The following is a 22,360-nucleotide window of genomic DNA, read 5'->3' as shown; positions in this document are numbered from 1 at the left end:
CTTTTGCAGCTTTTGTTATACACATCCATTTCCCCTAAATTAAAAATAAAACACCCATTTTGGAAAAGTGTTCAGTTCCCTAACTCTAAGCACAGTTAAGACCATGTTTTGCAATGATTTGAAATAATTCCTTTTGTGTGTTTAACCAAACATGTTCTGGTTTAGTTTTACAGTGTATATAAATAAACAAAGCTGTGTGAAACACAGAAGTTAGTTTGAGGACAGCCTGCAAAGTTTGTCTACTCCCACCAGAAGAATGCTAGGCAGCATAGAACATGCCAGGGTTTTTTCTGGATCAAAATGGGGCTTAGGTGGTGGGCGTGGCCAATGATACGGTCATCGACAGAACATTTGAGGCCCCCCTGTTGGCTGCAGTGTCAAACTTCAGCTGTTTCAAAGCTAATTTCCTGCAATTCTACAAAATGTGAAGTGTTTGAGATAATGTTGCAGTTTGAAAGCTACATTTCCTGCAATTCTACACCTTGCCATGGGTCTGAGAGAAAATATGCAGTTTTAAAGATGATATCCTGCAATTATAGACATTTTGCTATGGCTGATATGAGTGACTCAAACATCATAGCAAAATCACTGGGGGCCACATGCCATGACAAAAATACTCCTAATTTCATAATTCTTTTCAATTTTAGATTTTCTCTACTTTTATATCTGGTTTAAGTCATTTTAAATTTGCACTATGCAGAAATCGCCCTGCAATTTCCTGGTTGCTAAAACTCTAATTTGCCTGATTTCAGTTTGTGACAAAATAAGCTAGTATAGTGTAGAAAATTATTGGACCATCAAAACTGCTGTCAAATATATTTTTTATAACCAAAAATATTGTTTCAGCTGTTTGAGGCTGGTGTACTAAACCGAAAGTAAAAGACGCAAAAACAAAACTTAAGAACGAGAAGCATAGAAATAGTGCACATAGAACATATCTACCGCTTCTTAGACTTGCTTCCAGGGAAGAATTATAGATTTATAACTCACCATTCTATGTGAAATTGGTTGCGGTGGCCAAAAAAGCTACATATTTAAGTTTACACTAAACGTTTTCCCACCCTGATTGCATTTTTTCATTTTTTTTACTGTTTGGACATGGGCAGTCCGATAAAACACTTGGGTGCGGCCCACCCAAGTCTTTTTTCAATGCAGAAGAGAACCTTGCATGCAGTGCCCTGGCTATAATAAAATCTAATCACTACATGTTGCTTGGATGGACTTAATTTTGACAGTAAATGAAGACATTCTATTAGGAATCGCTCTCATGTAAAGTAAGTATAGTTCCACCAAGCCTTTTGTCAAGATCAGAACATTCAAGCAATCATTATGTACCCCTGAAGAAACTCTGTTTATACCCATTAAATTACTGTATATGCACGACTTAATTTTTACAAGTTTACTATTCCATTAGTCGGCACCGCCAACATTTTTTTGAGGGATGTGTGTGTCAACTCATGCTTTTTTCAAGAACAGAACATGAACTGGGGACCACCTGTAATTTAGTGTATAAAGCTGAGAAGTGTTCACTTTTCAATCTTCATGAAGTTGTAGAGTAGACAATGGCCCATGATGGCTATAATCACCCATCCACTCAGAACATTCCAGATAGTACATACCAAATGTTATGTGCTTGATAAATGATACATCTCAAAATTTGACACATTTGCTCCCTGAAACTTAACCTAACACTTTGGGCTAAGCTGCCCCGGCCTGTACCACAGGTATAGTTAGCTTTGCCCTACAACATCCCCATGACATACCTATCCCTCCTCTGGCTCTCTACCTCCTCAAAGAGGAACACCGATTTAGTCGATGATTTACAGTCACTAGTTCTTTTTTTGACCTTTTTGTTTGAAAGTTTGTGCCTAGTATACTTTTACAGTGATCTCTTAATCGCCCCAAAGATATGCCGGAAATGTGTTTGGCTCAGGAGCAGACTGAAGTCAAGGGGAAGGTATGTTTTTGCAGCTGAAAGATTCCAGCTTGATTTCTTAAGGGTTGAATTCTTGCACGCTGCCCCCCTCTCCCCTCCCTACCTCACAGACTGCATATTTTTAATTCCAGGTCTCAGGTATGCACAGTCAGATAGTATGGATTACACTGGCCATGTCGTCTAATAAACGCCACTACCTAAAGCCTCACATTCAGCAGAGATTTACCCTGTATTCATTTACCATGTGCTTTACCTCTTTGTCTGTTCATGGATGTTGCAACTCTCCAGGTGTTATTCCATTGTACTATAACATAAGTAGTAGCTACTGCTGTAAAATACTAACAAGATATGGTGAAGTGACTCTTCTCAATAGTAGTTAATAGCTAAACACTTCCTTGTAGTCACTGGAAGCATTTCTTCTAAGGTACATTAAACAGCGGGTAATCAGTCTCGTCATTAAATACAAAGGTTATTTGTGTTTTCCTGTCCATTGTTTTTCAGACAAGGGTTATTTCATTTGTGTCGTTGTAACTTAATTTTTTTTGCGTAAAAAAATATTTTCATAGCATTACTTCCACTTTTTTTCAACCATGTTAATATCGTTGAATACCAAAGGCATTAGAGAATGTGCTGTAATTCTGCAGTAGTTTCATTGCTTGGTTAGAAGGGTGGTTTTTGACTGTGGGAGAATCAGCTGGGTTCTAATGACACTCAACCTGCCACAGCAAACAGTCATTACCCAAAACCACACTCTGGGTCAGTCAATCCTCAACTGCCAACCAGTGTTGACTTTGCATCCATTTCCTCCAATAACGTAGGCCATTTTATATTTGACATTTTGTATTTAGTTATAGTACTGAATTTGGGGACTTGTCAGACACTCTGTTCAGAAAGGCAAGTAAGAAACACACTTACAAACTACTCCTACACTTTGGATGCCATCGTGCTTAGCCACATGCGTTACACTTCTGACACCAAATGTTGCAAATTTATGGGGTAGCCGTCTGGGACTTGCATTTGTGAGTCCAATACCTTTGCCATTAAACCAAGAAAGGTCCCATCCTCTTGAAAAGGTTGTTCGGTGTTGTACGGAGAACGATTGTTAGAATTTAGCGGCTATTTAAAGTCAGTCACAGTCCAGACTCTATTGAACATGTACAGCTGTACATTAGTTGGCAAATAGGCATCTGTTCTCAACATGTTATCATTTCTTGTGATTTATCTAATGGTAGAGAGCTGGTTGCCGTTTTATAGTATTAGTGGTGGTTTATTTTGGGAAACAGACTGCATGTAACTTGCTTGTGCTTTGAACCATGTTGCTACTAGAGATGCCTTTTGTCATTTTACATGAATGAAAACAACGTGAATGTATTAGTGTCATGTGTTGCACAAGCTTTGGTGTTCCCTGTATTGTGCTTGAGCAGTGACCAGTCATAACATAGCTGTAAGACTAATGGGACACGCCTACAACAAGGTAGAGCAGTTTCCATGACTGCATTAGAGAATGCCATAAATCTAGATTATTTTAAGAGCTTTTTGGGGGAAAAGCACCTTTTTGAAGAGTGGGAAAGACATGGAAATGAACACAGTGAGTGGGGCACTCAGAGGAGAGGGGGAGCTGGAGAGGGGAGGGTTAGGGAGTGCATGTGTGTGTTTGAGGGAGAGCGAGGGAGAGAGTGAAAAGGAGGGAGGGAGAAATATAAGGGACAGAAATAGAGGGGAAGGTAACACAGCAGATTACTTCCCTGCCAGGCTCACCATGTTTCTGTTGCAGACTGTGACTGTTATTTCTCTGACTGTCATTCTCCTGGGCTCGGTGGAAGGTAAGACACAATAACACCTACAGTGTATACCGTTAGCAGCATGCACCCTGCTGGGAGCCAGTTTAACAGGGAAGCGAAGGAGAGCAAGCTAGAGGAGAGGGGAAGAGGGAATACTGGAGCAGCAGCAGGGAGAGCCATGGATGTAAATAGAGGGCTAGAATGAAGACTGATTTCACATCAAAACATTGAACGCTAATAACAAGCTAACTGAAAACCTCAGACTTTAATGGGGGGAAAAAATGATATCAATGATAAAATATGACAAGGTTCAGAGCAGCTTTCATATGACATGCATATGGTAACTATTTATCTCAGCTAATATTATTGTGCTTACTCACTCTGGTTGGATGAAAAGCCTTGTCATGTAGTCACAGTGCCACTGGCATAACAGCACATTATGGGGGATCATGGGATGTTCTAACTCCTTCTGGCTGTCTGCACTCTAGATGACATATCCTGTCAAAAAGAGCAACCGTTACATATGAACCTTGAGATAGTCTAACTGTACTGTACTATAGAGCAGTGAAATGCCTTACATTCCTACTAATATATGTGTGTTTATAATCTACAGTATCATAACAACCCTCCTTATGAGCCAATAGCAATCATATAGCCTTCATATACCGTAAGTGTGCTTTGACGAATTTGACTTTAGCGTTTGCCTCTCTCTCTCTCTCTCTCTCTCCCCCAACCCTCTCTCTCAGGTAACGGGGTACAGATGCAGAGAGATGTTCAGTGCTGTATGCAGTACTCCCAGGGGAAAGTGCGCACCAAAGACGTGCTGAGGTTTGAGGTACAGACGGAGGGGCCAGACTGCAGTATAAAAGCCATCATGCAAGTATTTCAACTATCCCGAAGCAACTCGCAGACATGGAAAATATGCCTCAGAGCTAGGAGGCATTGTCATCTATCCAGGGCCTGTTGTTATGGCTCATGTTCTACTGTAATTGCCAGGGAAGTGAGGAAGGAAATATGTGGGAATAATAAGCCATCCCCCCAAAAAAATTATCCTCACTAGCCAACTTTGTTGAGGCTTTGGTTCAGAGAAGGCTTTATTAAAACCATGCTGCATATCTACAGTTTGTACTGTATGTTTCAGTTGGAAGGTTGTCGTGGTGAATGTTCTTTGTCTGTGTTGTTGTGGCTGCAGACTGTACACCAAGAAGGCGGTGAAGTGTGCTGACCCCAGAGACCGAAAGGTCAAGAGGTTACTGAGGAAGCTGCTCCAGAGGCAGAGGACCAAAGCACATAGGATCATGTGGCTCTACCCTCATGGCAACCTGCCAGTCATGTCGGAGGTGGGAAATATGCACTGTGTTTATACACACAGGGCTCAATTCAATCTAACCCACACTGCAGTTATACTACATTAAGATACTACATAAACATTCCTATGGTGGGAGTGATTGAACATCCAAAAGGCATTATTAGAAAGAGTGGAAATATTAGCTTTATTCAAAAGTGTGCTGTAGACTTTTCCCCCTGATTATGTCTCCATACACAATGGTTTTCCACATTTGAGTACACTGCTGAACAGTTTTATTTTCTCTTATCAGGACAAGAAGGATGGGTGGGATGCCTTCCATGTGGAATGAGTGTGAGGTTGTTGTTACCACAAGATAATTATTGTCATAGGTGACATGTGTTCTTCCTTTTACTCCAGCAATATTGTATTGTCTCTATGATCTAAAGCATGTAACGTTTATGGTGCACTTAAATTACCCTTAAATTGCCCTTTGGGGACAATAAAGATTTATTGAACTGAACCCGAACTATCTCTCCTGTCATTGCAGGCCAAGTAAACTTCCAGCGGCTTGTCATCCTAACTCAGCCAAGCTTTCTGACTCTCCAGTCGTCTCGTGTCAATATCTCCCTGGGAGTGTGGTGGCGGAGCTGTCATTGCCATACAGTCCATGAGAGGTTTTGATATATAGCTAAATGTATTTTACACTGACTGTCGCTAACTATGCCAAAGTATTATGCTAAGTATTTCTGATTACTCTAGCCCAAGAAACCAGTCTTCACCGTCTATGTATACCTGTTCAATGTATACCTGTTCAATGTATACCTGTTCAATTTCCTAGAGGGCTTGTTCTCGCCTGAAACACAATGTAATGTAGAAAAATGCACTGTCTGTTTAAACACGACATCTGAAGTGGATCTTTTCTAAATAAATGGACCTGAAAGAATGAGATTTTCTTCCTTATTGTAGCCTAGGCTCAATCTATAATATAGGTCAGTGGATTACTCAAAGTATAAGTGTGATTATATTTAATTGGTTCAAGTAGCTACTCAATGATTTCTTATAGGTGCAGTTGTAACAGTAAGTGCTATAAAACACGGCTGTATTAATAGGCCATATAAGCAGCGTGTATATGAACACACAAAGGTGGTGTTGGTTCCTCTCTGGCTGAGGCCCCACGCTGCTTCTGTTTACTGGCCCTGGGTGGGTGCACTCTGTTTGATGTCGAGGTACCCAGCACCTTCACTCAAAGACAAAAGGTAATTGATGCTTCCCATAGCGTTGAGCTTCTGGCTCAACACTGTTTGAGACGCCCAAAACGGCTCTGGGACTCCATTTGACAGTTCATTCATTTTGGCAGCTTGACAACATATCGCTACCTAGAGGTTTAGACCAACAATGGGGAGACTTTATTCAATGAGAGGCAGAACTGTAAGTGTGAAGGCAACTGGAATGTAATGCAGGTGTTCAGTCCTGCAGTTTAGACTGGTCGTGAGGAAGAATCCATGGAGACTGAGGGCCAAAAACAGGAGATTCTCCACCAGGGGTAGCCAGAAAACGGGAAGATACCACCACGCCCTGGGGAATCTCTTGACCACATCTATTACACTCCAGAGATAAACACAATTGTCAATTCCTGAGACATTTATTTGTTGCAACTGCTATTCTTCCAACAAAATACTGATAATGACACTTCCCAAAGGCAATCCAAATTTGAGCCATGTCACAAAAACATAAATCAACTATTTAATACATTAAACAAGAGTCACACATTACAACAATATGCTCTCAACCACGGTCAGGTTTAGTTTTTACGTAACTACATACACAGTAGGCCTACTTACTTTTAAAACCTTTCCCACTTAACATTCAACTTAATTGCTTTCAAATGATGTTTTAGGCATAACATTTTTCCACTTTTTTCAACAGTCAAATCAAAGAGAAAAGCCATAATCAAATGTACCACATCTGGCTATAGTGCTTTCATCGATAAAGCACCAGATGTTGAACTGAAATGGCCAGGTAAGATTACAGCATCAAGGAAAGGGAATATCTGGTGAACTTTTTAGTTATGATTCAAGAAATACATGAAGATCTCCCTTATATTCTACAAATGGATATTCAACCCTCACATTGTCTGAAAAGACTCACAACACTCAAACAAAGAGGGATGGATTCAAGCCCTAAATTATAAACCATAAGAAACATTGGGGGAGAAACATATCAAGTAATTCAGTAGGCTATGTAACATTCTTTTGTCCATCTTTACTACACACAGAAACATACAACAGCCCCAATGATATCAACATTCCTATTCAAAGCAAGCATACAGTAATACTTTCACATACTTCAGACTTAAGTGACTAGTACCAAAATATGTTCAGTTAAGTAACACTAGTTAACACTGAAAATACATCTTTGTTACAAATATTGTTTTGAAAAACAAAGTCTAACCCCAATTTAGCTCAATAAGTAACATAGAAATCACCCAAGTATAAAACAGATATCGGTACAAATATTTACTGTATACATTCACGTTGATTCAATTGACAGATCAAGTAAACTACAGTACATTACATCATAAATTCAATACTTGTTTTTGAAACCGTAGAAAAAATGCTTATCAAAGTTGGTAGTATGGATAATACGGAATAAAAATGACCTCTTGGTAATGTTTGGGGCAGAAAATAAAATGACTCAAGAGAAAGCATAATGTACACTTGAATGTTAGAGGTAGATTCACATTAAAATGAATAACCACCAACTTAAAGTGGCAAAATATAGAACAATAAACTAAAAATCAAGCCATGCAACAGAACCAGCTAATTGATTGTGAGTATACAAATGGATATCCCATTTATTCACAAATTCTAAAAAGGCCATTGAATGGCATTTATTTTCTTGCTCATGAAAATCAATCCTATACAGAGTACATAACAACAGTCAAAAGTGGTCTCTACTGTTATGAACACACAAAATAAGTGAAAACAATATAGTAGCTAGATATCTATGAGAAATTTGATTTCACCTGTCCAGTTATTTCACATCAGTTTCCTCTAGACCAGGTATTCCCAAACTGGGGATTCCGTCGGGGGTATGCCAAATAAAAATGTGATACATTTTTAACAAATAAAAAGAAAATATTCACATTTTCAAATGGTCCATTTATATTTTCCAACAGGGCTATACATTTGGGTAAGGTTTATTTCTCGCCTGAGTAGCCTCGTTTCACTGCCAAAAATAAAATGAAACCATCTAGTGTTCAGCAAAATAACAACACGATGTCAAATACGATGTCAAATACAAGTAGCCTACTCAAATAATTAACATCCAATCACATTAACCGTTACTCTCTCGCGGGAATTCCACTAACGGTCCGTATGTAGCCAAACGTAGCTGCTGCTCATTCCACTTGTAAGGCCCTCGTCCATAGAGACACACCAGCAGTACTACACCTGCACCTGTCAACGACACAAGTTGTTCTGCTTCCACAAGCACATCCAATGCTAGCATCAGTAATTCTACATTTGTGAATCTGTTGCAGCCAAAGAGCTTCTGCCCCAAACAACAGACGGATAATGGACCATCGAAGAGGAGGAAATATGATGAGAACTAAATGGGGTTCACTTATATTGGGAGTAGTGCCTTTCCTCAGCCACGGTGTGTTATCTGTGCAAAAAGCAACAGATACCATTAATAAGAAGGGGCTAGAAGGATCTTATATGGTGAGCTGCCGAGTGGCTAGGACAGGCAAGCCCCATACTATTGTGGAGGACTTCATTCTTCCTGCTGCCACGGATATGGCTGGGACAATGCTGGGGTAAAGGCCAAAAAAACTATACAAAAACTATTCAAACACTGTTTCACGACGCACCATGGCAGGAGATGTTTTGAAACAATAACTGCTTCGCTTACAAGCCAGTGAATTCTATGTGTTAGAGCTGGCACAGCTCCTGGTAGTCCGTTACGTTTACGGGGGGTCAATTAAGGAAGACATCCTCTTATGGAAACCAGGACAACAGGAGAGGATATTTTTAAGGTACTGGACAGCTTTCTGACATCAAATGGACTTTGGTGGTCAAGATATGTTGGTATCTGTACTAATGGCGCAAAAGTCATGACAGGGAGACACAGTGGAGTGGTAACGCACGTGCACGCAGTTGCTCCCGATGCCACATGGGTAAACTGCAGCATCCACCGAGAGGCTCTTGCTGCCAAGGGAATGCCTGACAGCTTGAAATACGTTTTGGACACTACAGTGAAAATTGTTAACTTTGTTAAAGCAAGGCCCCTGAACTCTTGTGTATTTTCTGCACTATGCAACGATACGGGCAGCGATCATGTAATGCTTTTACAACATACAGAAGTGCGCTGGTTATCAAGGGGAAAAGTATTGACATGTTTTTTTAAATTGAGAGACGAGCTTAAAGTTCTTTACTGACCATAATCTTCACATGTCTGACCACTTGCATAATGACGAGTTTCTCACACGACTGGCCTATCTGGGTGATGTTTTTTCTCGCCTGAATGATCGGAATCTAGGATTACAGGGACTCTCCGCAACTATATTCAATGTGCGGGACAAAATTGAGTCTATGATTAAGAAGTTGGAGCTCTTCTCTGTCTGCATTAACAAGGACAACACACAGGTCTTTCCATCATTGTATGATTTTGTGTGCAAATTAATTCAAAGCTTAAGGACAATGTCAAATGTGACATAGCGAAGCACATGAGTGAGTTGGGTGCGCAACTACGTAAGTACTTTCCCGAAACGGATGACACAAACAACTGGATTCGTTATCCCTTTCATGCCCCGCCTCCAGTCCACTTATCAATATCTGAACAAGAGAGCCTCATCGAAATTACCACAAGCTGTTCAGTGAAAATGTTATTTAATCAGAAGCCACTGCCAGATTTCTTTATTGGGCTACGCTCAGAGTATCCGCACATCGCGCTGTTAAGACACTGATGCCCTTTGCAACCACATACCTATGTGAGAGTGGATTCTCGGCCCTCACTAGCATGAAAACTAAATACAGGCACAGAATGTGTGTGGAAAATGATTTAAGACTGAGACTCTCTCCAATACAACCCAACATTGCAGAGTTATGTGCATCCTTTCAAGCACACCCTTCTCATTAACCTGTGGTGAGTAATTCACAATTTTAGATGAACAAATAAAGTTCATATGTAAGATGGCTAAATAAAGAGCTAAATTATTTATTATGAATATATTATTATTTGTGCCCTGGACCTATAAGAGTTCTTTGTCACTTCCCACTAGCAGGGTTGTGACAAAAACTCACACTCATTTTTATGTTTAATAAATGTATCATATAATGTGTGTGTGGCAGGCTTACAATGATGGCAAAAAACAACATTTGAGAGTGCGCTGACCCTGGTGCTAGAGGGGGTACAGCTGGAGGTTGAATGTTTGAAGGGGCAAGGGACTATAAAAAGTTTGGGAACCACTGCTCTAGACAATTGAGATGCATCTCAGATTTGGACTGAAAGGACCAAAACAGTTTATATGAGTTGATATGGTTAACAGTGTCAAAACAATCTCCAGCCACTATCCCTACAGTGTTTGCAGATCTGACGTTACCTATATAAGTGTTAGCAATATGGTGATGGCTCCACCTAGGCATCCAATAGCTTTCCCCATATTGCTTACACCTATCCAGTTCCTCCATATCTACAAACACTGAAGAAGTACGGTAGCGGCTAATGGATGCTTTCAGACTGTCGTAACCCCTACATGGGGGTCTCACTGTTGCGATGCTTCACTGAGTCGTTTTTCTGGCAGATGAGCTGGTAGGGCTTCTCATTCTCTTCAATCACTGAGTTGCCCACCTCAACATCCTGGCTCTGCAACTCCTGGCGAGACAGGTGCTCCACGATGCCTGCTCCGATAGAGTCCCCCAGCACGTTGGTGGTAGTCCTTAAGCGATCCCTGCACAGGTATACCCACATTATATAGTGCACGCACAAACACACACATTGACTCTGAACTGGTACGCCCTGTATATAGCCCCGCTACTGTTAATTACTGCTGCTCTTACTTATTTTTATTTTTTCTTAGGTATTTTCTTAAAACGGTATTGTTGGTTAAGGGCTTGTAAGTAAGCATTTCACTGTAAGGTTGTATATCCATATATCCACCTATTGTATTCGGTGCATGTGAAAAATGCAAATTGATTTGATTTGCACACGCACACATGCATACACACACACACACGCTTCGTCAGGGTCTCAACCCCTGCTCAGCCACACAAAAACACAAGGCAGTCTTTGGGGTAATCCACCCACCAGTAATCAACCCTAAATGTATTCAAATGGTTTCCAGCCACAATACAACACCACAGCACAAAATTAGATAGGGCTAGTTGTAAACACTTCATTAATTACAATAATCTGATGTGCATAATGCATCAATAACCTGTTCTAGTGGGGTGGCGGCCTCATAGTGACATTTAGGCAGACTTACAGGAACCAATCCACAGCGATGATCAGCGTTATGTCCTCTGTGGGTAGTCCCACCGATGTCAATACGATTACCATGGTAACCAGACCAGCCTGTGGGATGCCTGCTGCGCCGATGCTGGCAGCTGTTGCTGTGATACTGTGGAGGAGGTGGCGACAGCGCCATTTAATAACAGAGACAAACACACACACATTGGGGAGTGATATGGATATAGAGAAGTATAAATCAACACTCCACGGTAGAGGTTAACCCTCTTGGTAGTGAAGTCAATAGAAGAAAGTCAATAACATGGAGGAGTTCGGCAAAGACCACAAAATCAATCTTATCAAGACCAAGAAAAGTCTTTGTTATTTTCTCTCCTTCCACTAATGTGGACATAAAATTAGCTGATATAGCCTTTACAAGTATTTTACTGTAAGATTAGTTCACATTAACATGACTTAATAGGTCTGATAGTTAAAGGGCAACGGCCTTGCAGGTTGAATCAAGGCCTTTTTAACTGACCACCCACAAAGGGTTCTCATGAATAGGGCCCTCTCTGATGAACTGGCACTGAACGCTGGGGCACCCCAGGGGTGTGTCCTTTCACCATTGTTGTTCTCTATCTACACTAGTGAGATGAAAATCCAAGGAAACTATATGAGCCTTTTCAAGTATGCGGATGACATGACTCTGGTGAGACTATTTTTCAAAGATGCTAAGGGGACAGCAATTTTAAACTGGCCAACAACTTTCAATAAAGGTGCCGGTCAAGTGCCCTCCACATCAGTGTGGACAAGACAAAGGAGCTGATCATCAATGGCAACAACCTGCCAATGTCCCAAACACTCTCTCTGAATGACCAACCAGTGGAGGTGGTTGAGTGTTTCAAATACTTAGGGACACAAATTGATGACAAGCTGAGCTTTACAGAGAATGCAATGTATTTTTTTAAAGCAAGCCAACACCTGTTTTTAATCGGGAAATTGAAAGAGGTTTGGGGTCAGCCAGGTTGTGGAGAGGGTGTACAGCAATCTGGTGGAGAGCTTCTTCATGTTCAATATGACGTTCAGTCTGGTATGGCAATACGTTCAGTCTGGTATGGTAATCTGAGCGTGAGGAGCAAAATCAAACTGACCAGAATAGTAAACACAGCCAGCAAAGTAACTGGTCGACCACAGGCACATTTGAGCAGTCTGTCCACAAGGCAAACAAAAGGAAGCCACTGGCTGTCGTTGGCAATCCCTCCCACCCTCTACACCCTCAGTTTGAGAGGCTTCCCTTTGGCCGGCACTTCAGAATGCCCATGGCCAAGAACAATGTGTTTAAACATTAATTAGTTGATTGTGCTGTTGGACTACCAAATGCAACATAAATTGTATCGGTATATACACTTATCTATTTTTCTATTTAACAGTGCAGTTGGGGCAGTGGTCAGTTGTGAGTGAATCTATCAATGTCCTCTATGTTTCCAGTGTATGCAGTATGGGGTCGAGACCCTGGGCAACTGGGTTCTGGACTTTCTGACGGGTCGCCCCCAGGTGGTGAGGGTAGGTAACAACATCTCCACCCCGCTGATCCTCAACACTGGGGCCCCACAAGGGTGCGTTCTGAGCCCTCTCCTCCAACACAATCATCAAGTTTGCAGACGACACTACAGTGGTAGGCTTGATTACCAACAACGACGAGACGGCCTACAGGGAGGAGGTGAGGGCCCTCGGAGTGTGGTGTCAGGAAAATAACCTCACACTCAACGTCAACAAAACATGAGATGATTGTAGACTTCAGGAAACAGCAGAGTGAGAACCCCCCTATCCACATCGACGGGACAGTAGCGGAGAAGGTAGTAAGTTCCTCGGTGTACACATCATGGACAAACTGAATTGGTCCACCCACACAGACAGCGTGGCGAAGAAGGCGCAGCAGCGCCTCTTCAACCTCAGGGGGCTAAAGAAATTCGGCTTGTCACCAAAAGCACTCTCAAACTTTTACAGATGCACAATCGAGAGCATCCTGTCGGGCTGTATCATCGCCTGGTACGGCAACTGCTCCGCCCTCAACCGTAAGGCTCTCCAGAGGGTAGTAAGGTCTGCACAACGCATCACCGGGGGCAAACTACCTGCCCTCCAGGACACCTACACCCCCCGTTTGTCAATCAAATTTGATTTGATTTGATGGACTGACTGGTTTAAATGTGTGTGCAGTTGAAGTCGGAAGTTTACATACACTTTAGCAAAATACATTAAACTCAGTTTTTCACAATTCCTGACATTTAATCCTAGCAAAAATTCCCTGTCTTAGGTCAGTTAGGATCACCACTTTATTTAAAGAATGTGAAATGTCTGAATAATAGTGGAGAGAATGATTTATTTCAGATTTGATTTCTTTCATCACATTCCCAGTGGGTCAGAAGTTTACATACACTCAATTAGCATTTGGTAGCATTGCCTTAAAATTGTTTAACTATGGGTCAAACGTTCCACACAATTTGATTTTATTTCACCTTTATTTAACCAGGTAGGCAAGTTGAGAACAAGTTCTCAATTACAATTGGGACCTGGCCAAGATAAAGCAAAGCAGTTCGACATATACAACAACATAGAGTTACACATGGAGTAAAATAAACATACAGTCAATAATACAGTAGAAAAACAAGTCTATATACAATGTGAGCAAGTGAGGTGAGATAAGGGAGGTAAAGGCAAAAAAAGGCCATGGTGGCGAAGTAAATACAATATAGCAAGTAAAACACTGGAATGGTTGATTTGCAGTGGAAGAATGTGCAAAGTAGTGATAGAAATAATGGGGTGCAAAGGAGCAAAATAAATAAATACAGTAGAGAAAGAGGTAGTTGTTTGGGCTAAATTATAGATGGGCTATGTACAGATGCAGTCATCTGTGAGCTGCTCTGACAGCTGGTGCTTAAAGCTAGTGAGGGAGATGTGTTTCCAGTTTCAGAGATGTTTGTAGTTCGTTCCAGTCATTGGCAGCAGAGAACTGGAAGGAGAGGCGGCCAAAGGAAGAATTGGTTTTGGGGGTGACCAGAGAGATATACCTGCTGGAGCGCGTGCTACAGGTGGGTGCTGCTATGGTGACCAGCGAGCTGAGATAAGGGGGGACTTTACCTAGCAGGGTCTTGTAGATGACCTGGAGCCAGTGGGTTTGGCGACGAGTATGAAGCGAGGGCCAGCCAACGAGAACGTACATGTCGCAGTGGTGGGTAGTATATGGGGCTTTGGTGACAAAACGGATGGCACTGTGATAGACTGCATCCAATTCATTGAGTAGGGTATTGGAGGCTATTTTGTAAATGACATCGCCGAAGTCGAGGATTGGTAGGATGGTCAGTTTTACAAGGGTATGTTTGGCAGCATGAGTAAAGGATGATTTGTTGCGAAATAGGAAGCCAATTCTAGATTTAACTTTGGATTGGAGATGTTTGATGTGAGTCTGGAAGGAGTGTTTACAGTCTAACCAGACACCTAGGTATTTGTAGTTGTCCACATATTCTAAGTCAGAGCCGTCCAGAGTAGTGATGTTGGACAGGCGGGCAGGTGCAGCCAGCGATCGGTTGAAGAGCATGCATTTAGTTTTACTTGTATTTAAGAGCAATTGGAGGCCACGGAAGGAGAGTTGTATGGCATTGAAGCTCGCCTGGAGGGTTGTTAACACAGTGTCCAAAGAAGGGCCAGAAGTATACAGAATAGTGTCGTCTATGTAGAGGTGGATCAGAGACTCACCATCAGCAAGAGCGACATCATTTATGTATACAGAGAAGAGAGTCGGTCCAAGAATTGAACCTTGTGGCACCCCCATAGAGACTGCCAGAGGCCCGGACAACAGACCCTCCGATTTGACACACTGAACTCTATCAGAGAAGTAGTTGGTGAACATGGCGAGGCAATCATTTGAGAAACCAAGGCTGTCGAGTCTGCCAATGAGGATGTGGTGATTGACAGAGTCGAAAGGCTTGGCCAGGTCAATGAATACGGCTGCACAGTACTGTTTCTTAACGATGGCGGTTAAGATATCGTTTAGGACCTTGAGCGTGGCTGAGGTGCACCCATGACCAGCTCTGAAACCAGATTGCATAGCGGAGAAGGTATGGTGGGATTCGAAATGGTCGGTAATCTGTTTGTTGACTTGGCTTTCGAAGACCTTAGAAAGGCAGGGTAGAATATATATACGTCTGTAGCAGTTTGGGTCAAGAGTGTCCCCCCCTTTGAAGAGGGGGATGACCGCAGCTGCTTTCCAATCTTTGGGAATCTCAGACGACACGAAAGAGAGGTTGAACAGGCTATTAATAGGGGTGGCAACAATTTCGGCAGATAATTTTAGAAAGAAAGGGTCCAGATGGTCTTGCCCGGTTGATTTGTAGGGGTTCAGATTTTGCAGCTCTTTCAGAACATCAGCTGACTGGATTTGGTAGAAGGAGAAAGGGGAAGACTTGGGCGAGTTGCTGTGGGGGCTGCAGTGCTGTTGACCGGAGTAGGGGTAGCCAGGTGGAAAGCATGGCCAGCCTTAGAAAAATGCTTATTGAAATTATAGTGGATTTATCGGTGGTGACAGTGTTTCCTATCTTCAGTTCAGTGGGCAGCTGGGAGGAGGTGTTCTTATTCTCCATGGACTTTACAGTGTCCCAGAACTTTTTTCAGTTTGTGTTTTTAGGAAGCAAATTTCTGCTTGAAAAACCTAGACTTGGCTTTTCTAACTGCCTGTGTATATTGGTTTCTAGCTTCCCTGAAAAGTTGCATATCACAGGGGCTGTTCGATGCTAATGCAGAACGCCATAGGATGTTTTTGTGTTGGTTAAGGGCAGTCAGGTCTGGAGAGAACCAAGCGCTATATCTGTTCCTGGTTCTAAATGTCTTGAATGGGGCATGCTTATTTAAGATGGTGAGGAAAAACAGGCATCCTCTACTGACGGGATGAGATCAATATCATTTCAGGATAAACCCCGGCCAGGTCGATTAGAAAGGCCTGCTCGCTGAAGTGTTTCAGGGAGCGTTTGACAGTGATGAGTGGAGGTTGTTTGACCGCTGACCCATTACGGATGCAGGCAATGAGGCAGTGATCACTGAGATCTTGGTTGAAAACAGCAGAGGTGTATTTAGAGGGCAAGTTGGCTAGGATGATATCTATGAGGGTGCTCGTGTTTACGGCTTTGGGGTGGTACCTGGTAGGTTCATTGATAATTTGTGTGAGATTGAGGGCATCAAGCTTAGATTGTAGGAGGACAATAAGCTTCCACACAATAAGTAGAGGTGAATTTTGGCCCATTCCTCCTGACAGAGCTGATGTAACTGAGTCAGTTCTGTAGGCTTCCTTGCTCGCACACACTTTTTTAGTTCTGCCCACAAATTTTCTTTGGGATTGAGTTCAGGGCTTTGTGATAGCCACTCCAATACCCTGACTTTGTTGTCCTTAAGCCATTTTGCCACAACTTTGGAAGTATGCTTGGGGTCATAGTCAATTTGGAAGACCCATTTGTGACCAAGCTTTAACTTCCTGACTGATGTCTTGTGATGTTGATATATCCACATAATTTTCCAGCCTCATGATGCCATCTATTTTGTGAAGTGTACCAGTCCCTCCTGCAGCAAAGCACCCCCACAACATGATGCTGCCACCCCGTGCTTCACAGTTGGGATGGTGTTTTTTGGCTTGCATAATGATGGTCATTATGGCCAAACAGTTCTATTTTTGTTTCATCAGACCAGAGGACATTTCTCTAAAAAGTACGATCAATGTCCCCATGTGCAGTTGGAAACCATGGTCTGGCTTTTTTATGGTGGTTTTGGAGCAGTGGCTTCTTCCTTGCTGAGTGGCCTTTCAGGTTATGTCTATATAGGTCCCGTTTTACTGTAGTTATAGATACTTTTGTACCCGTTTCCTCCAGCATCTTCACAAGGTTTTTGCTGTTGTTCTTGAATTGATTTGCACTTTTCGCACCAAAGTACATTAATCTCTAGGAGACAGAACGCGTCTCCTTCCTGAGCGGTATGACGGCTGTGTGATCCCATGGTGTTTATACTTGCATACTATTGTTTGTATCGATGAACGTGGTTCCTTCAGGCGTTTGGATATTGCTCCCAAGGATGAACCAGACATGTGGAGGTCTACAATTTCTTTTCTGAGGTCTTGGCTGATATCTTTTGATTTTCCAATGATGTCAAGCAAAGAGGCCTTGAAATACATCCACAGGTAGACCTCCAATTGACTCAAATTATGTCAATTAGCCTATCAGAAGCTTCTAAAGCCATGACATTATTTTCTGGACTTTTCCAAGCTGTTTAAAGGCAGTCAACTTAGTGTATGTAAACCTCTGACCCACTGGAATTATGATACAGTGAAATATAAGTTAAATAATCTGTTTGTAAACAATTGCTGGAAAAATTACTTGTGTCATGCACAAAGTAGATGTCCTAAACGACTTGCCAAAACTATAGTTTGTTAAACAAGAAATTTGTGGAGTAGTTGAAAAACAAGTTTTAATGACTCCAACCAAAGTGTATGTAAACTTCCGACTTCAACTGTATGTGTGTGTGATCCTTTTAATGTAAAGTGATGCCAAAGAAAAATGTCCATCTGGATGGACAATACAGTTTTATTTTATTCTATAGCACATTGATAGAATTGTACCTTATCAGATCGTGTCTTTAGACTGACCTGATGGTGAGGATCTGGCCAAAGTTGAGTTCCATGTCGTTGACTTGGGCGATGAAGATGGCTGCCACGGCTTCGTAGAGGGCAGTGCCATCCATGTTGATGGTGGCACCCACGGGAAGGATGAAGCGTGTCACTCTCTTGTCCACACGGTTGTTCTCCTCCAGACAGCGGAAGGTGATGGGCAGGGTGGCAGAGCTATGGCAGGAGTGGTAGATAATGGAAGACCTTGTGAGATCATAACTAGACGGTGTCCCCAGGGAAATTAATTAGCCTGACCCTGAATCAGTTCATGAGCTCATACATTCACCTAGAGGAATTGCAAAATCAGTTTATGTACCCACCCTGAATCAGTTCATACACCCACCTAGAGGATGTTCCCAGTGCTGTGATGAGGGCCTGCAGAAGGCCAGCCATGAAAGTGTAGGGGTTCTTCCTGGTGACCAGGAAGTAGAGCAGGGGCAGGACAAACAAGCCGTGGATGAGCAGACCCACGATGACAGACACAGTGTACATCCCCAGCTGACCTCCCACCTCGGCCAGATTCTTCATCTCCACAATCTTAGCTGCTATGAGGAACAGGATGCCCACTGGAGCATACCTGACAGAGAGAGGGAGGAGGAGAGAGAAAGACAGAGATAGTTTACACTCTCACCTATTACAACAATTCCACCAAAAGCAACTATTTCGAGAGATATATGTGAGAAGTAATGGTAGGGGCACGTTAGAGTTCATTAGCATGTTACTTGTGAACACTAATCTGACTACTGACCAGATGACGATGGCCACCAGGCGCATGATAGCTTCGTTGAGGCAGTCGAAGAAGTCCCTGAGGGCCTGTCCCTGCTGCTTCATGCTGCCGATGACCAGGCCGAAGCACATGGAGAACACCACCAGACCCAGGGCGTTCACCCCGTTAGAGGAACCAGACACGGGGATCATCTCCACCACTGTCTCCTGGAGCAGGAGGAGAACAACCATCCACATAATCTTTACTTTTATCCAAAGTAACTGTAGTTATTTTTCCCCCAAAGGACTTTGGGGTACGTCCCCCTATTCACCACAAATATGTATCACCCACCTGGATGTTCTGCAGAACTCTGCTCATGTTAACAGCCAAGGCAGCCTCTGTAGCGTTGAGGAAGTCAGTCAGACTGAGGGCAACAGTCACGTTCTTCGTGTGGATGGTCTTCTTGTAGACCGTTTTGTACTGATATATAACACATATATTGTTGTAAAAAAAAAAATCCACCATAGCAGTGTAAAGTATCAGTCCTCAAAAATATACTGTGATGGTGAGTGAGCATTTTAACAGAGTGTATAGGGAATCGGCAACATGATCAATCACGTTGAAGTGAATTCCCTTACCTGCTTGAAACAGGCTTCCACCAAATTAGGAGGGAACATGTTCCTGAAAGATAAACAATGGTGACGTTTTTTTTCCTTCAGCATCTATCACAGTGAATAAAGGCCAATAAATGATTCATATTGACACCGTAATTTAGATCCTACAGTAGTTACTCGCCTGATGAGATCCAGGAAGGCGTCAGCTGCTTGTACCGGCTCTATGGTACCGCTAGAGGCCACTGGGCTGTCCCTATGGCCTTTCCCTGGTTTGATGACAATCACAATGACGATGCCAATGAAGACCGCAATGAGGGTGGTCACCATGTAATAACCCACAGCCCGCATTCCCATCTTCCCAGACGCTTTGCTGTCCAGAGAGGAAATACCTGCAAGACAAGACAAAGTTCATTCCTTTCTCATGAACACTCTAGGTACTTCCACTGTACCAACTCACTTTGAAACTCAACATTGCAAGAAGTAGTATTAGGGTGAAGAACAGTAGCTTAGTATGGAAAATAGTAGCTTGCAGGAGGGGTGAGCCATCACCGTAATATGACTATCATTTTGAGTTTGAGAAAAGCAATACATAAAAGCAAATAATGACGCTAATAAAGCAGAACTCCTGTGACCAGCTACCTGTGACCAGGCTGGAGACGATGAGAGGCAGAACCAGCATCTGCAGCATCCTCATCAGCAGCTCTCCAGGGAAGGCAAAGTACTTGATCTCCCTGAGGGTCAGGTTGTGGGGCCGCAGGGCGAAACCCAGCATGACACCTGGACACACACACAGGGGACATGATTTCAAGGCTGGTGCGTTGATGAAGAATACTGTATTTCAAGTCATCTCGACAAAGACTTCTTTACCTTGGGCTACAGCTCATATACCTGTGTAATTATAATAATACTGCAGTTATTATTGTTTTTTAAATTAAAAGTGTATTAACTATCAACAAACTACCCATAACCTTAGCCTTAACCCCACCTTAAGCTTTGCCCTAAACCTAGAAAGACAGTAAGCGAGTATCTCGTCCACTTGCCCAGAGCCACTGCTGCGATGGTGAGGAGGACAAAGAGGTTGCGTCTCAGGAAGCCCTTGATGCTCTCCTTAGTGATGGTGCTCATCCTGTCCTGGGTGCTGGCCGCTCTCTTCTGCATGGCTCTACGTAGCCGCCAGAGGCCTCGATTGGGGAGGGGGCTTTGTCGGCGTCCTCGTTCAGGAAAAGGCTGGCAGTGTTGGGGGGCTTCTCATTCATAATCAGCTCCAGCACCTGGTCCAGGAGGCAGGTTTCGTGGGAAACTGGAGGAGAGAAAAAGCCCCGCCTTATTTCAGCTCATTGGTCACCATAGCAACACCCAGCCGTAGCACGCGATCCAGCAGGTACATTGCACTGGTCATCCCCAAAGCCAACACTTCCTTTGGCTGCCTTTCCTTCTAGTTCTCTGCTGCCAATGACTGGAATTAATTGCAAAAATCTCTGAAGCTGGAGTCTTATATCTCCCTCTCTAACTTTAAGAATCAGCTGTCTGAGCAGCTTACCGATCACTGTACCTGTACACAGCCAATCTGTAAATAGCACACCCGACTACCTCATCCCCATATTATTACTTACCCTCTTGCTCTTTTGCACCCCAGTATCTCCACTTGCACATAATCATCTGCACATCTATTACTCCAGTATTAATGCTAAATTGTCATTATTTTCCCCTCTTGGGCCTATTTATTGCCTACCTCCCTACTCTTCTACATTTGCACACACTGTACATCGATTTTTCAAATTGTATTTTATTTTGTGTTATTGACTGTACGTTTGTTTATGTGTAACTCTGTGATATTTTTGTCACACTGCTTTTTTTTTTTGGTCAGGTCGCAGTTGTAAATGAGAACTTGTTCTCAAATGGCCTAGCTCGTTAAATAAAGGTGAAATAAATGTAAAACAAATGTAAAAAGAGAAGATGGAGACTATAAGCATTATGTTATAATTCAGTGAATAAACAGTGTGTATGAAGTGCACAAGAGCTCTTGATAGAGAAGTTGGTTGGAAATATTGATCAATTCAGCACTCAAGAACCTGACGGTCATTGCTAATATTTAAACAGTGATGGATGAGCTTTGGTGACATGCATGACAAATACATACAGTGCAGGATCACAGCTCTGCACTGAAATGCTTATTTTCTGTTATTTTCTGAATGATGATCTTCCTACCTGGTCCAAGGGAATCCTATAAGGCAAACAGTGTGTCTGTAGCTGATGCCCTTCCAGATCTTTCTCTGAACCAACCTTTATATCTCTACAGCTTCCCCCAAGGATGAACACTAACTAGAGGTGACCAGTGGCAACATGGTCCGCAGGGAATGTCCTCCCATTCTGTCTTACTGCCCATTGATCCTCTTTGTTCATTGTTTTGCTCTGCTCTGTCTATAAATGTTCATAATGCAATCCATCCATCGTGGTAGAGGACTGTTGAATGACCCGTGGTCCATATCTATCATTTAGCTAGGTGTCAGTAGCATAACACTTCCCGCACTGCAGAAAACAGTGTCTCTGTTTTAACGGATCAGCGGATCAAGTCAGCCGGGCGGTAGGTAGCCTAGTGGTGAGTGTTGGACAAGTAACCAGAAACGTTGCAAGATCGAAATCCCTGAGCTGGTAAAAAAAAGAAAAAAAGAGGTCAAACTCTATCGTTCTGCCCCTGAACAGGCAGTTGACCCACTATTCCTCGGCCGTCATTGAAAATAAGAATTTGTTCTTAACTGACTTGCCTGGTTAAATAAAGGTCAAATAAAAAAAAATCCATTGTGATACTTACCTTGATTGAAACGTACTAACACTCTTTCACAATGAATCATAAAGCCACATATAACAGTCAAGGGGGTTGGATT

The 22,360-nt window shown here is 42.6% G+C and overlaps 1 protein-coding gene and 1 pseudogene across 4 annotated transcripts; one reads left to right on the top strand and one right to left on the bottom strand.

The window, feature by feature from the left end:
* The first annotated feature begins 3,568 nt into the window (after window positions 1-3,568).
* On the top strand, window positions 3,569-5,948 carry LOC115108245 (C-C motif chemokine 17-like). 4 transcript variants are annotated; one of them, XM_029632365.2, is made up of 5 exons: window positions 3,575-3,759; window positions 4,464-4,593; window positions 4,910-5,057; window positions 5,316-5,394; window positions 5,553-5,948. In XM_029632365.2, exons 1-4 carry the CDS (start codon window positions 3,696-3,698, stop codon window positions 5,352-5,354), a joined length of 381 nt encoding a protein of 126 aa, XP_029488225.1. In that variant the 5' UTR covers window positions 3,575-3,695; the 3' UTR covers window positions 5,355-5,394; window positions 5,553-5,948. The 4 variants fall into 4 exon arrangements, with proteins under 4 accessions (XP_064865057.1, XP_029488225.1, XP_029488224.1 ...); XM_029632364.2 differs by having other exon boundaries at window positions 3,576-3,759; window positions 5,316-5,356; XM_029632363.2 differs by having other exon boundaries at window positions 3,576-3,759; window positions 5,316-5,361.
* Window positions 5,949-6,674: 726 nt separating this feature from the next.
* On the bottom strand, window positions 6,675-20,764 carry LOC115108246 (excitatory amino acid transporter 1-like; annotated as a pseudogene).
* Window positions 20,765-22,360: the final 1,596 nt, after the last annotated feature.

Source organism: Oncorhynchus nerka, linkage group LG24 (genome assembly GCF_034236695.1).
Source record: "Oncorhynchus nerka isolate Pitt River linkage group LG24, Oner_Uvic_2.0, whole genome shotgun sequence".
NCBI classification, from domain to species: Eukaryota; Metazoa; Chordata; class Actinopteri; order Salmoniformes; family Salmonidae; genus Oncorhynchus; species Oncorhynchus nerka.
This window is presented reverse-complemented; position numbering and strand designations above follow the sequence as displayed.

Excerpts from the sequence above, each read along its gene's own strand:
- LOC115108245 (XM_065008985.1), top strand. The coding sequence starts at position 3,696 with ATGTTTCTGTTGCAGACTGTGACTGTTATTTCTCTGACTGTCATTCTC. Across the intron at positions 3,760-4,463 it reads TCTCCTGGGCTCGGTGGAAG|GTAACGGGGTACAGATGCAG; the intron begins GTAAGACACAAT and ends CCTCTCTCTCAG. Across the intron at positions 4,594-4,909 it reads TGCAGTATAAAAGCCATCAT|ACTGTACACCAAGAAGGCGG; the intron begins GCAAGTATTTCA and ends TTGTGGCTGCAG.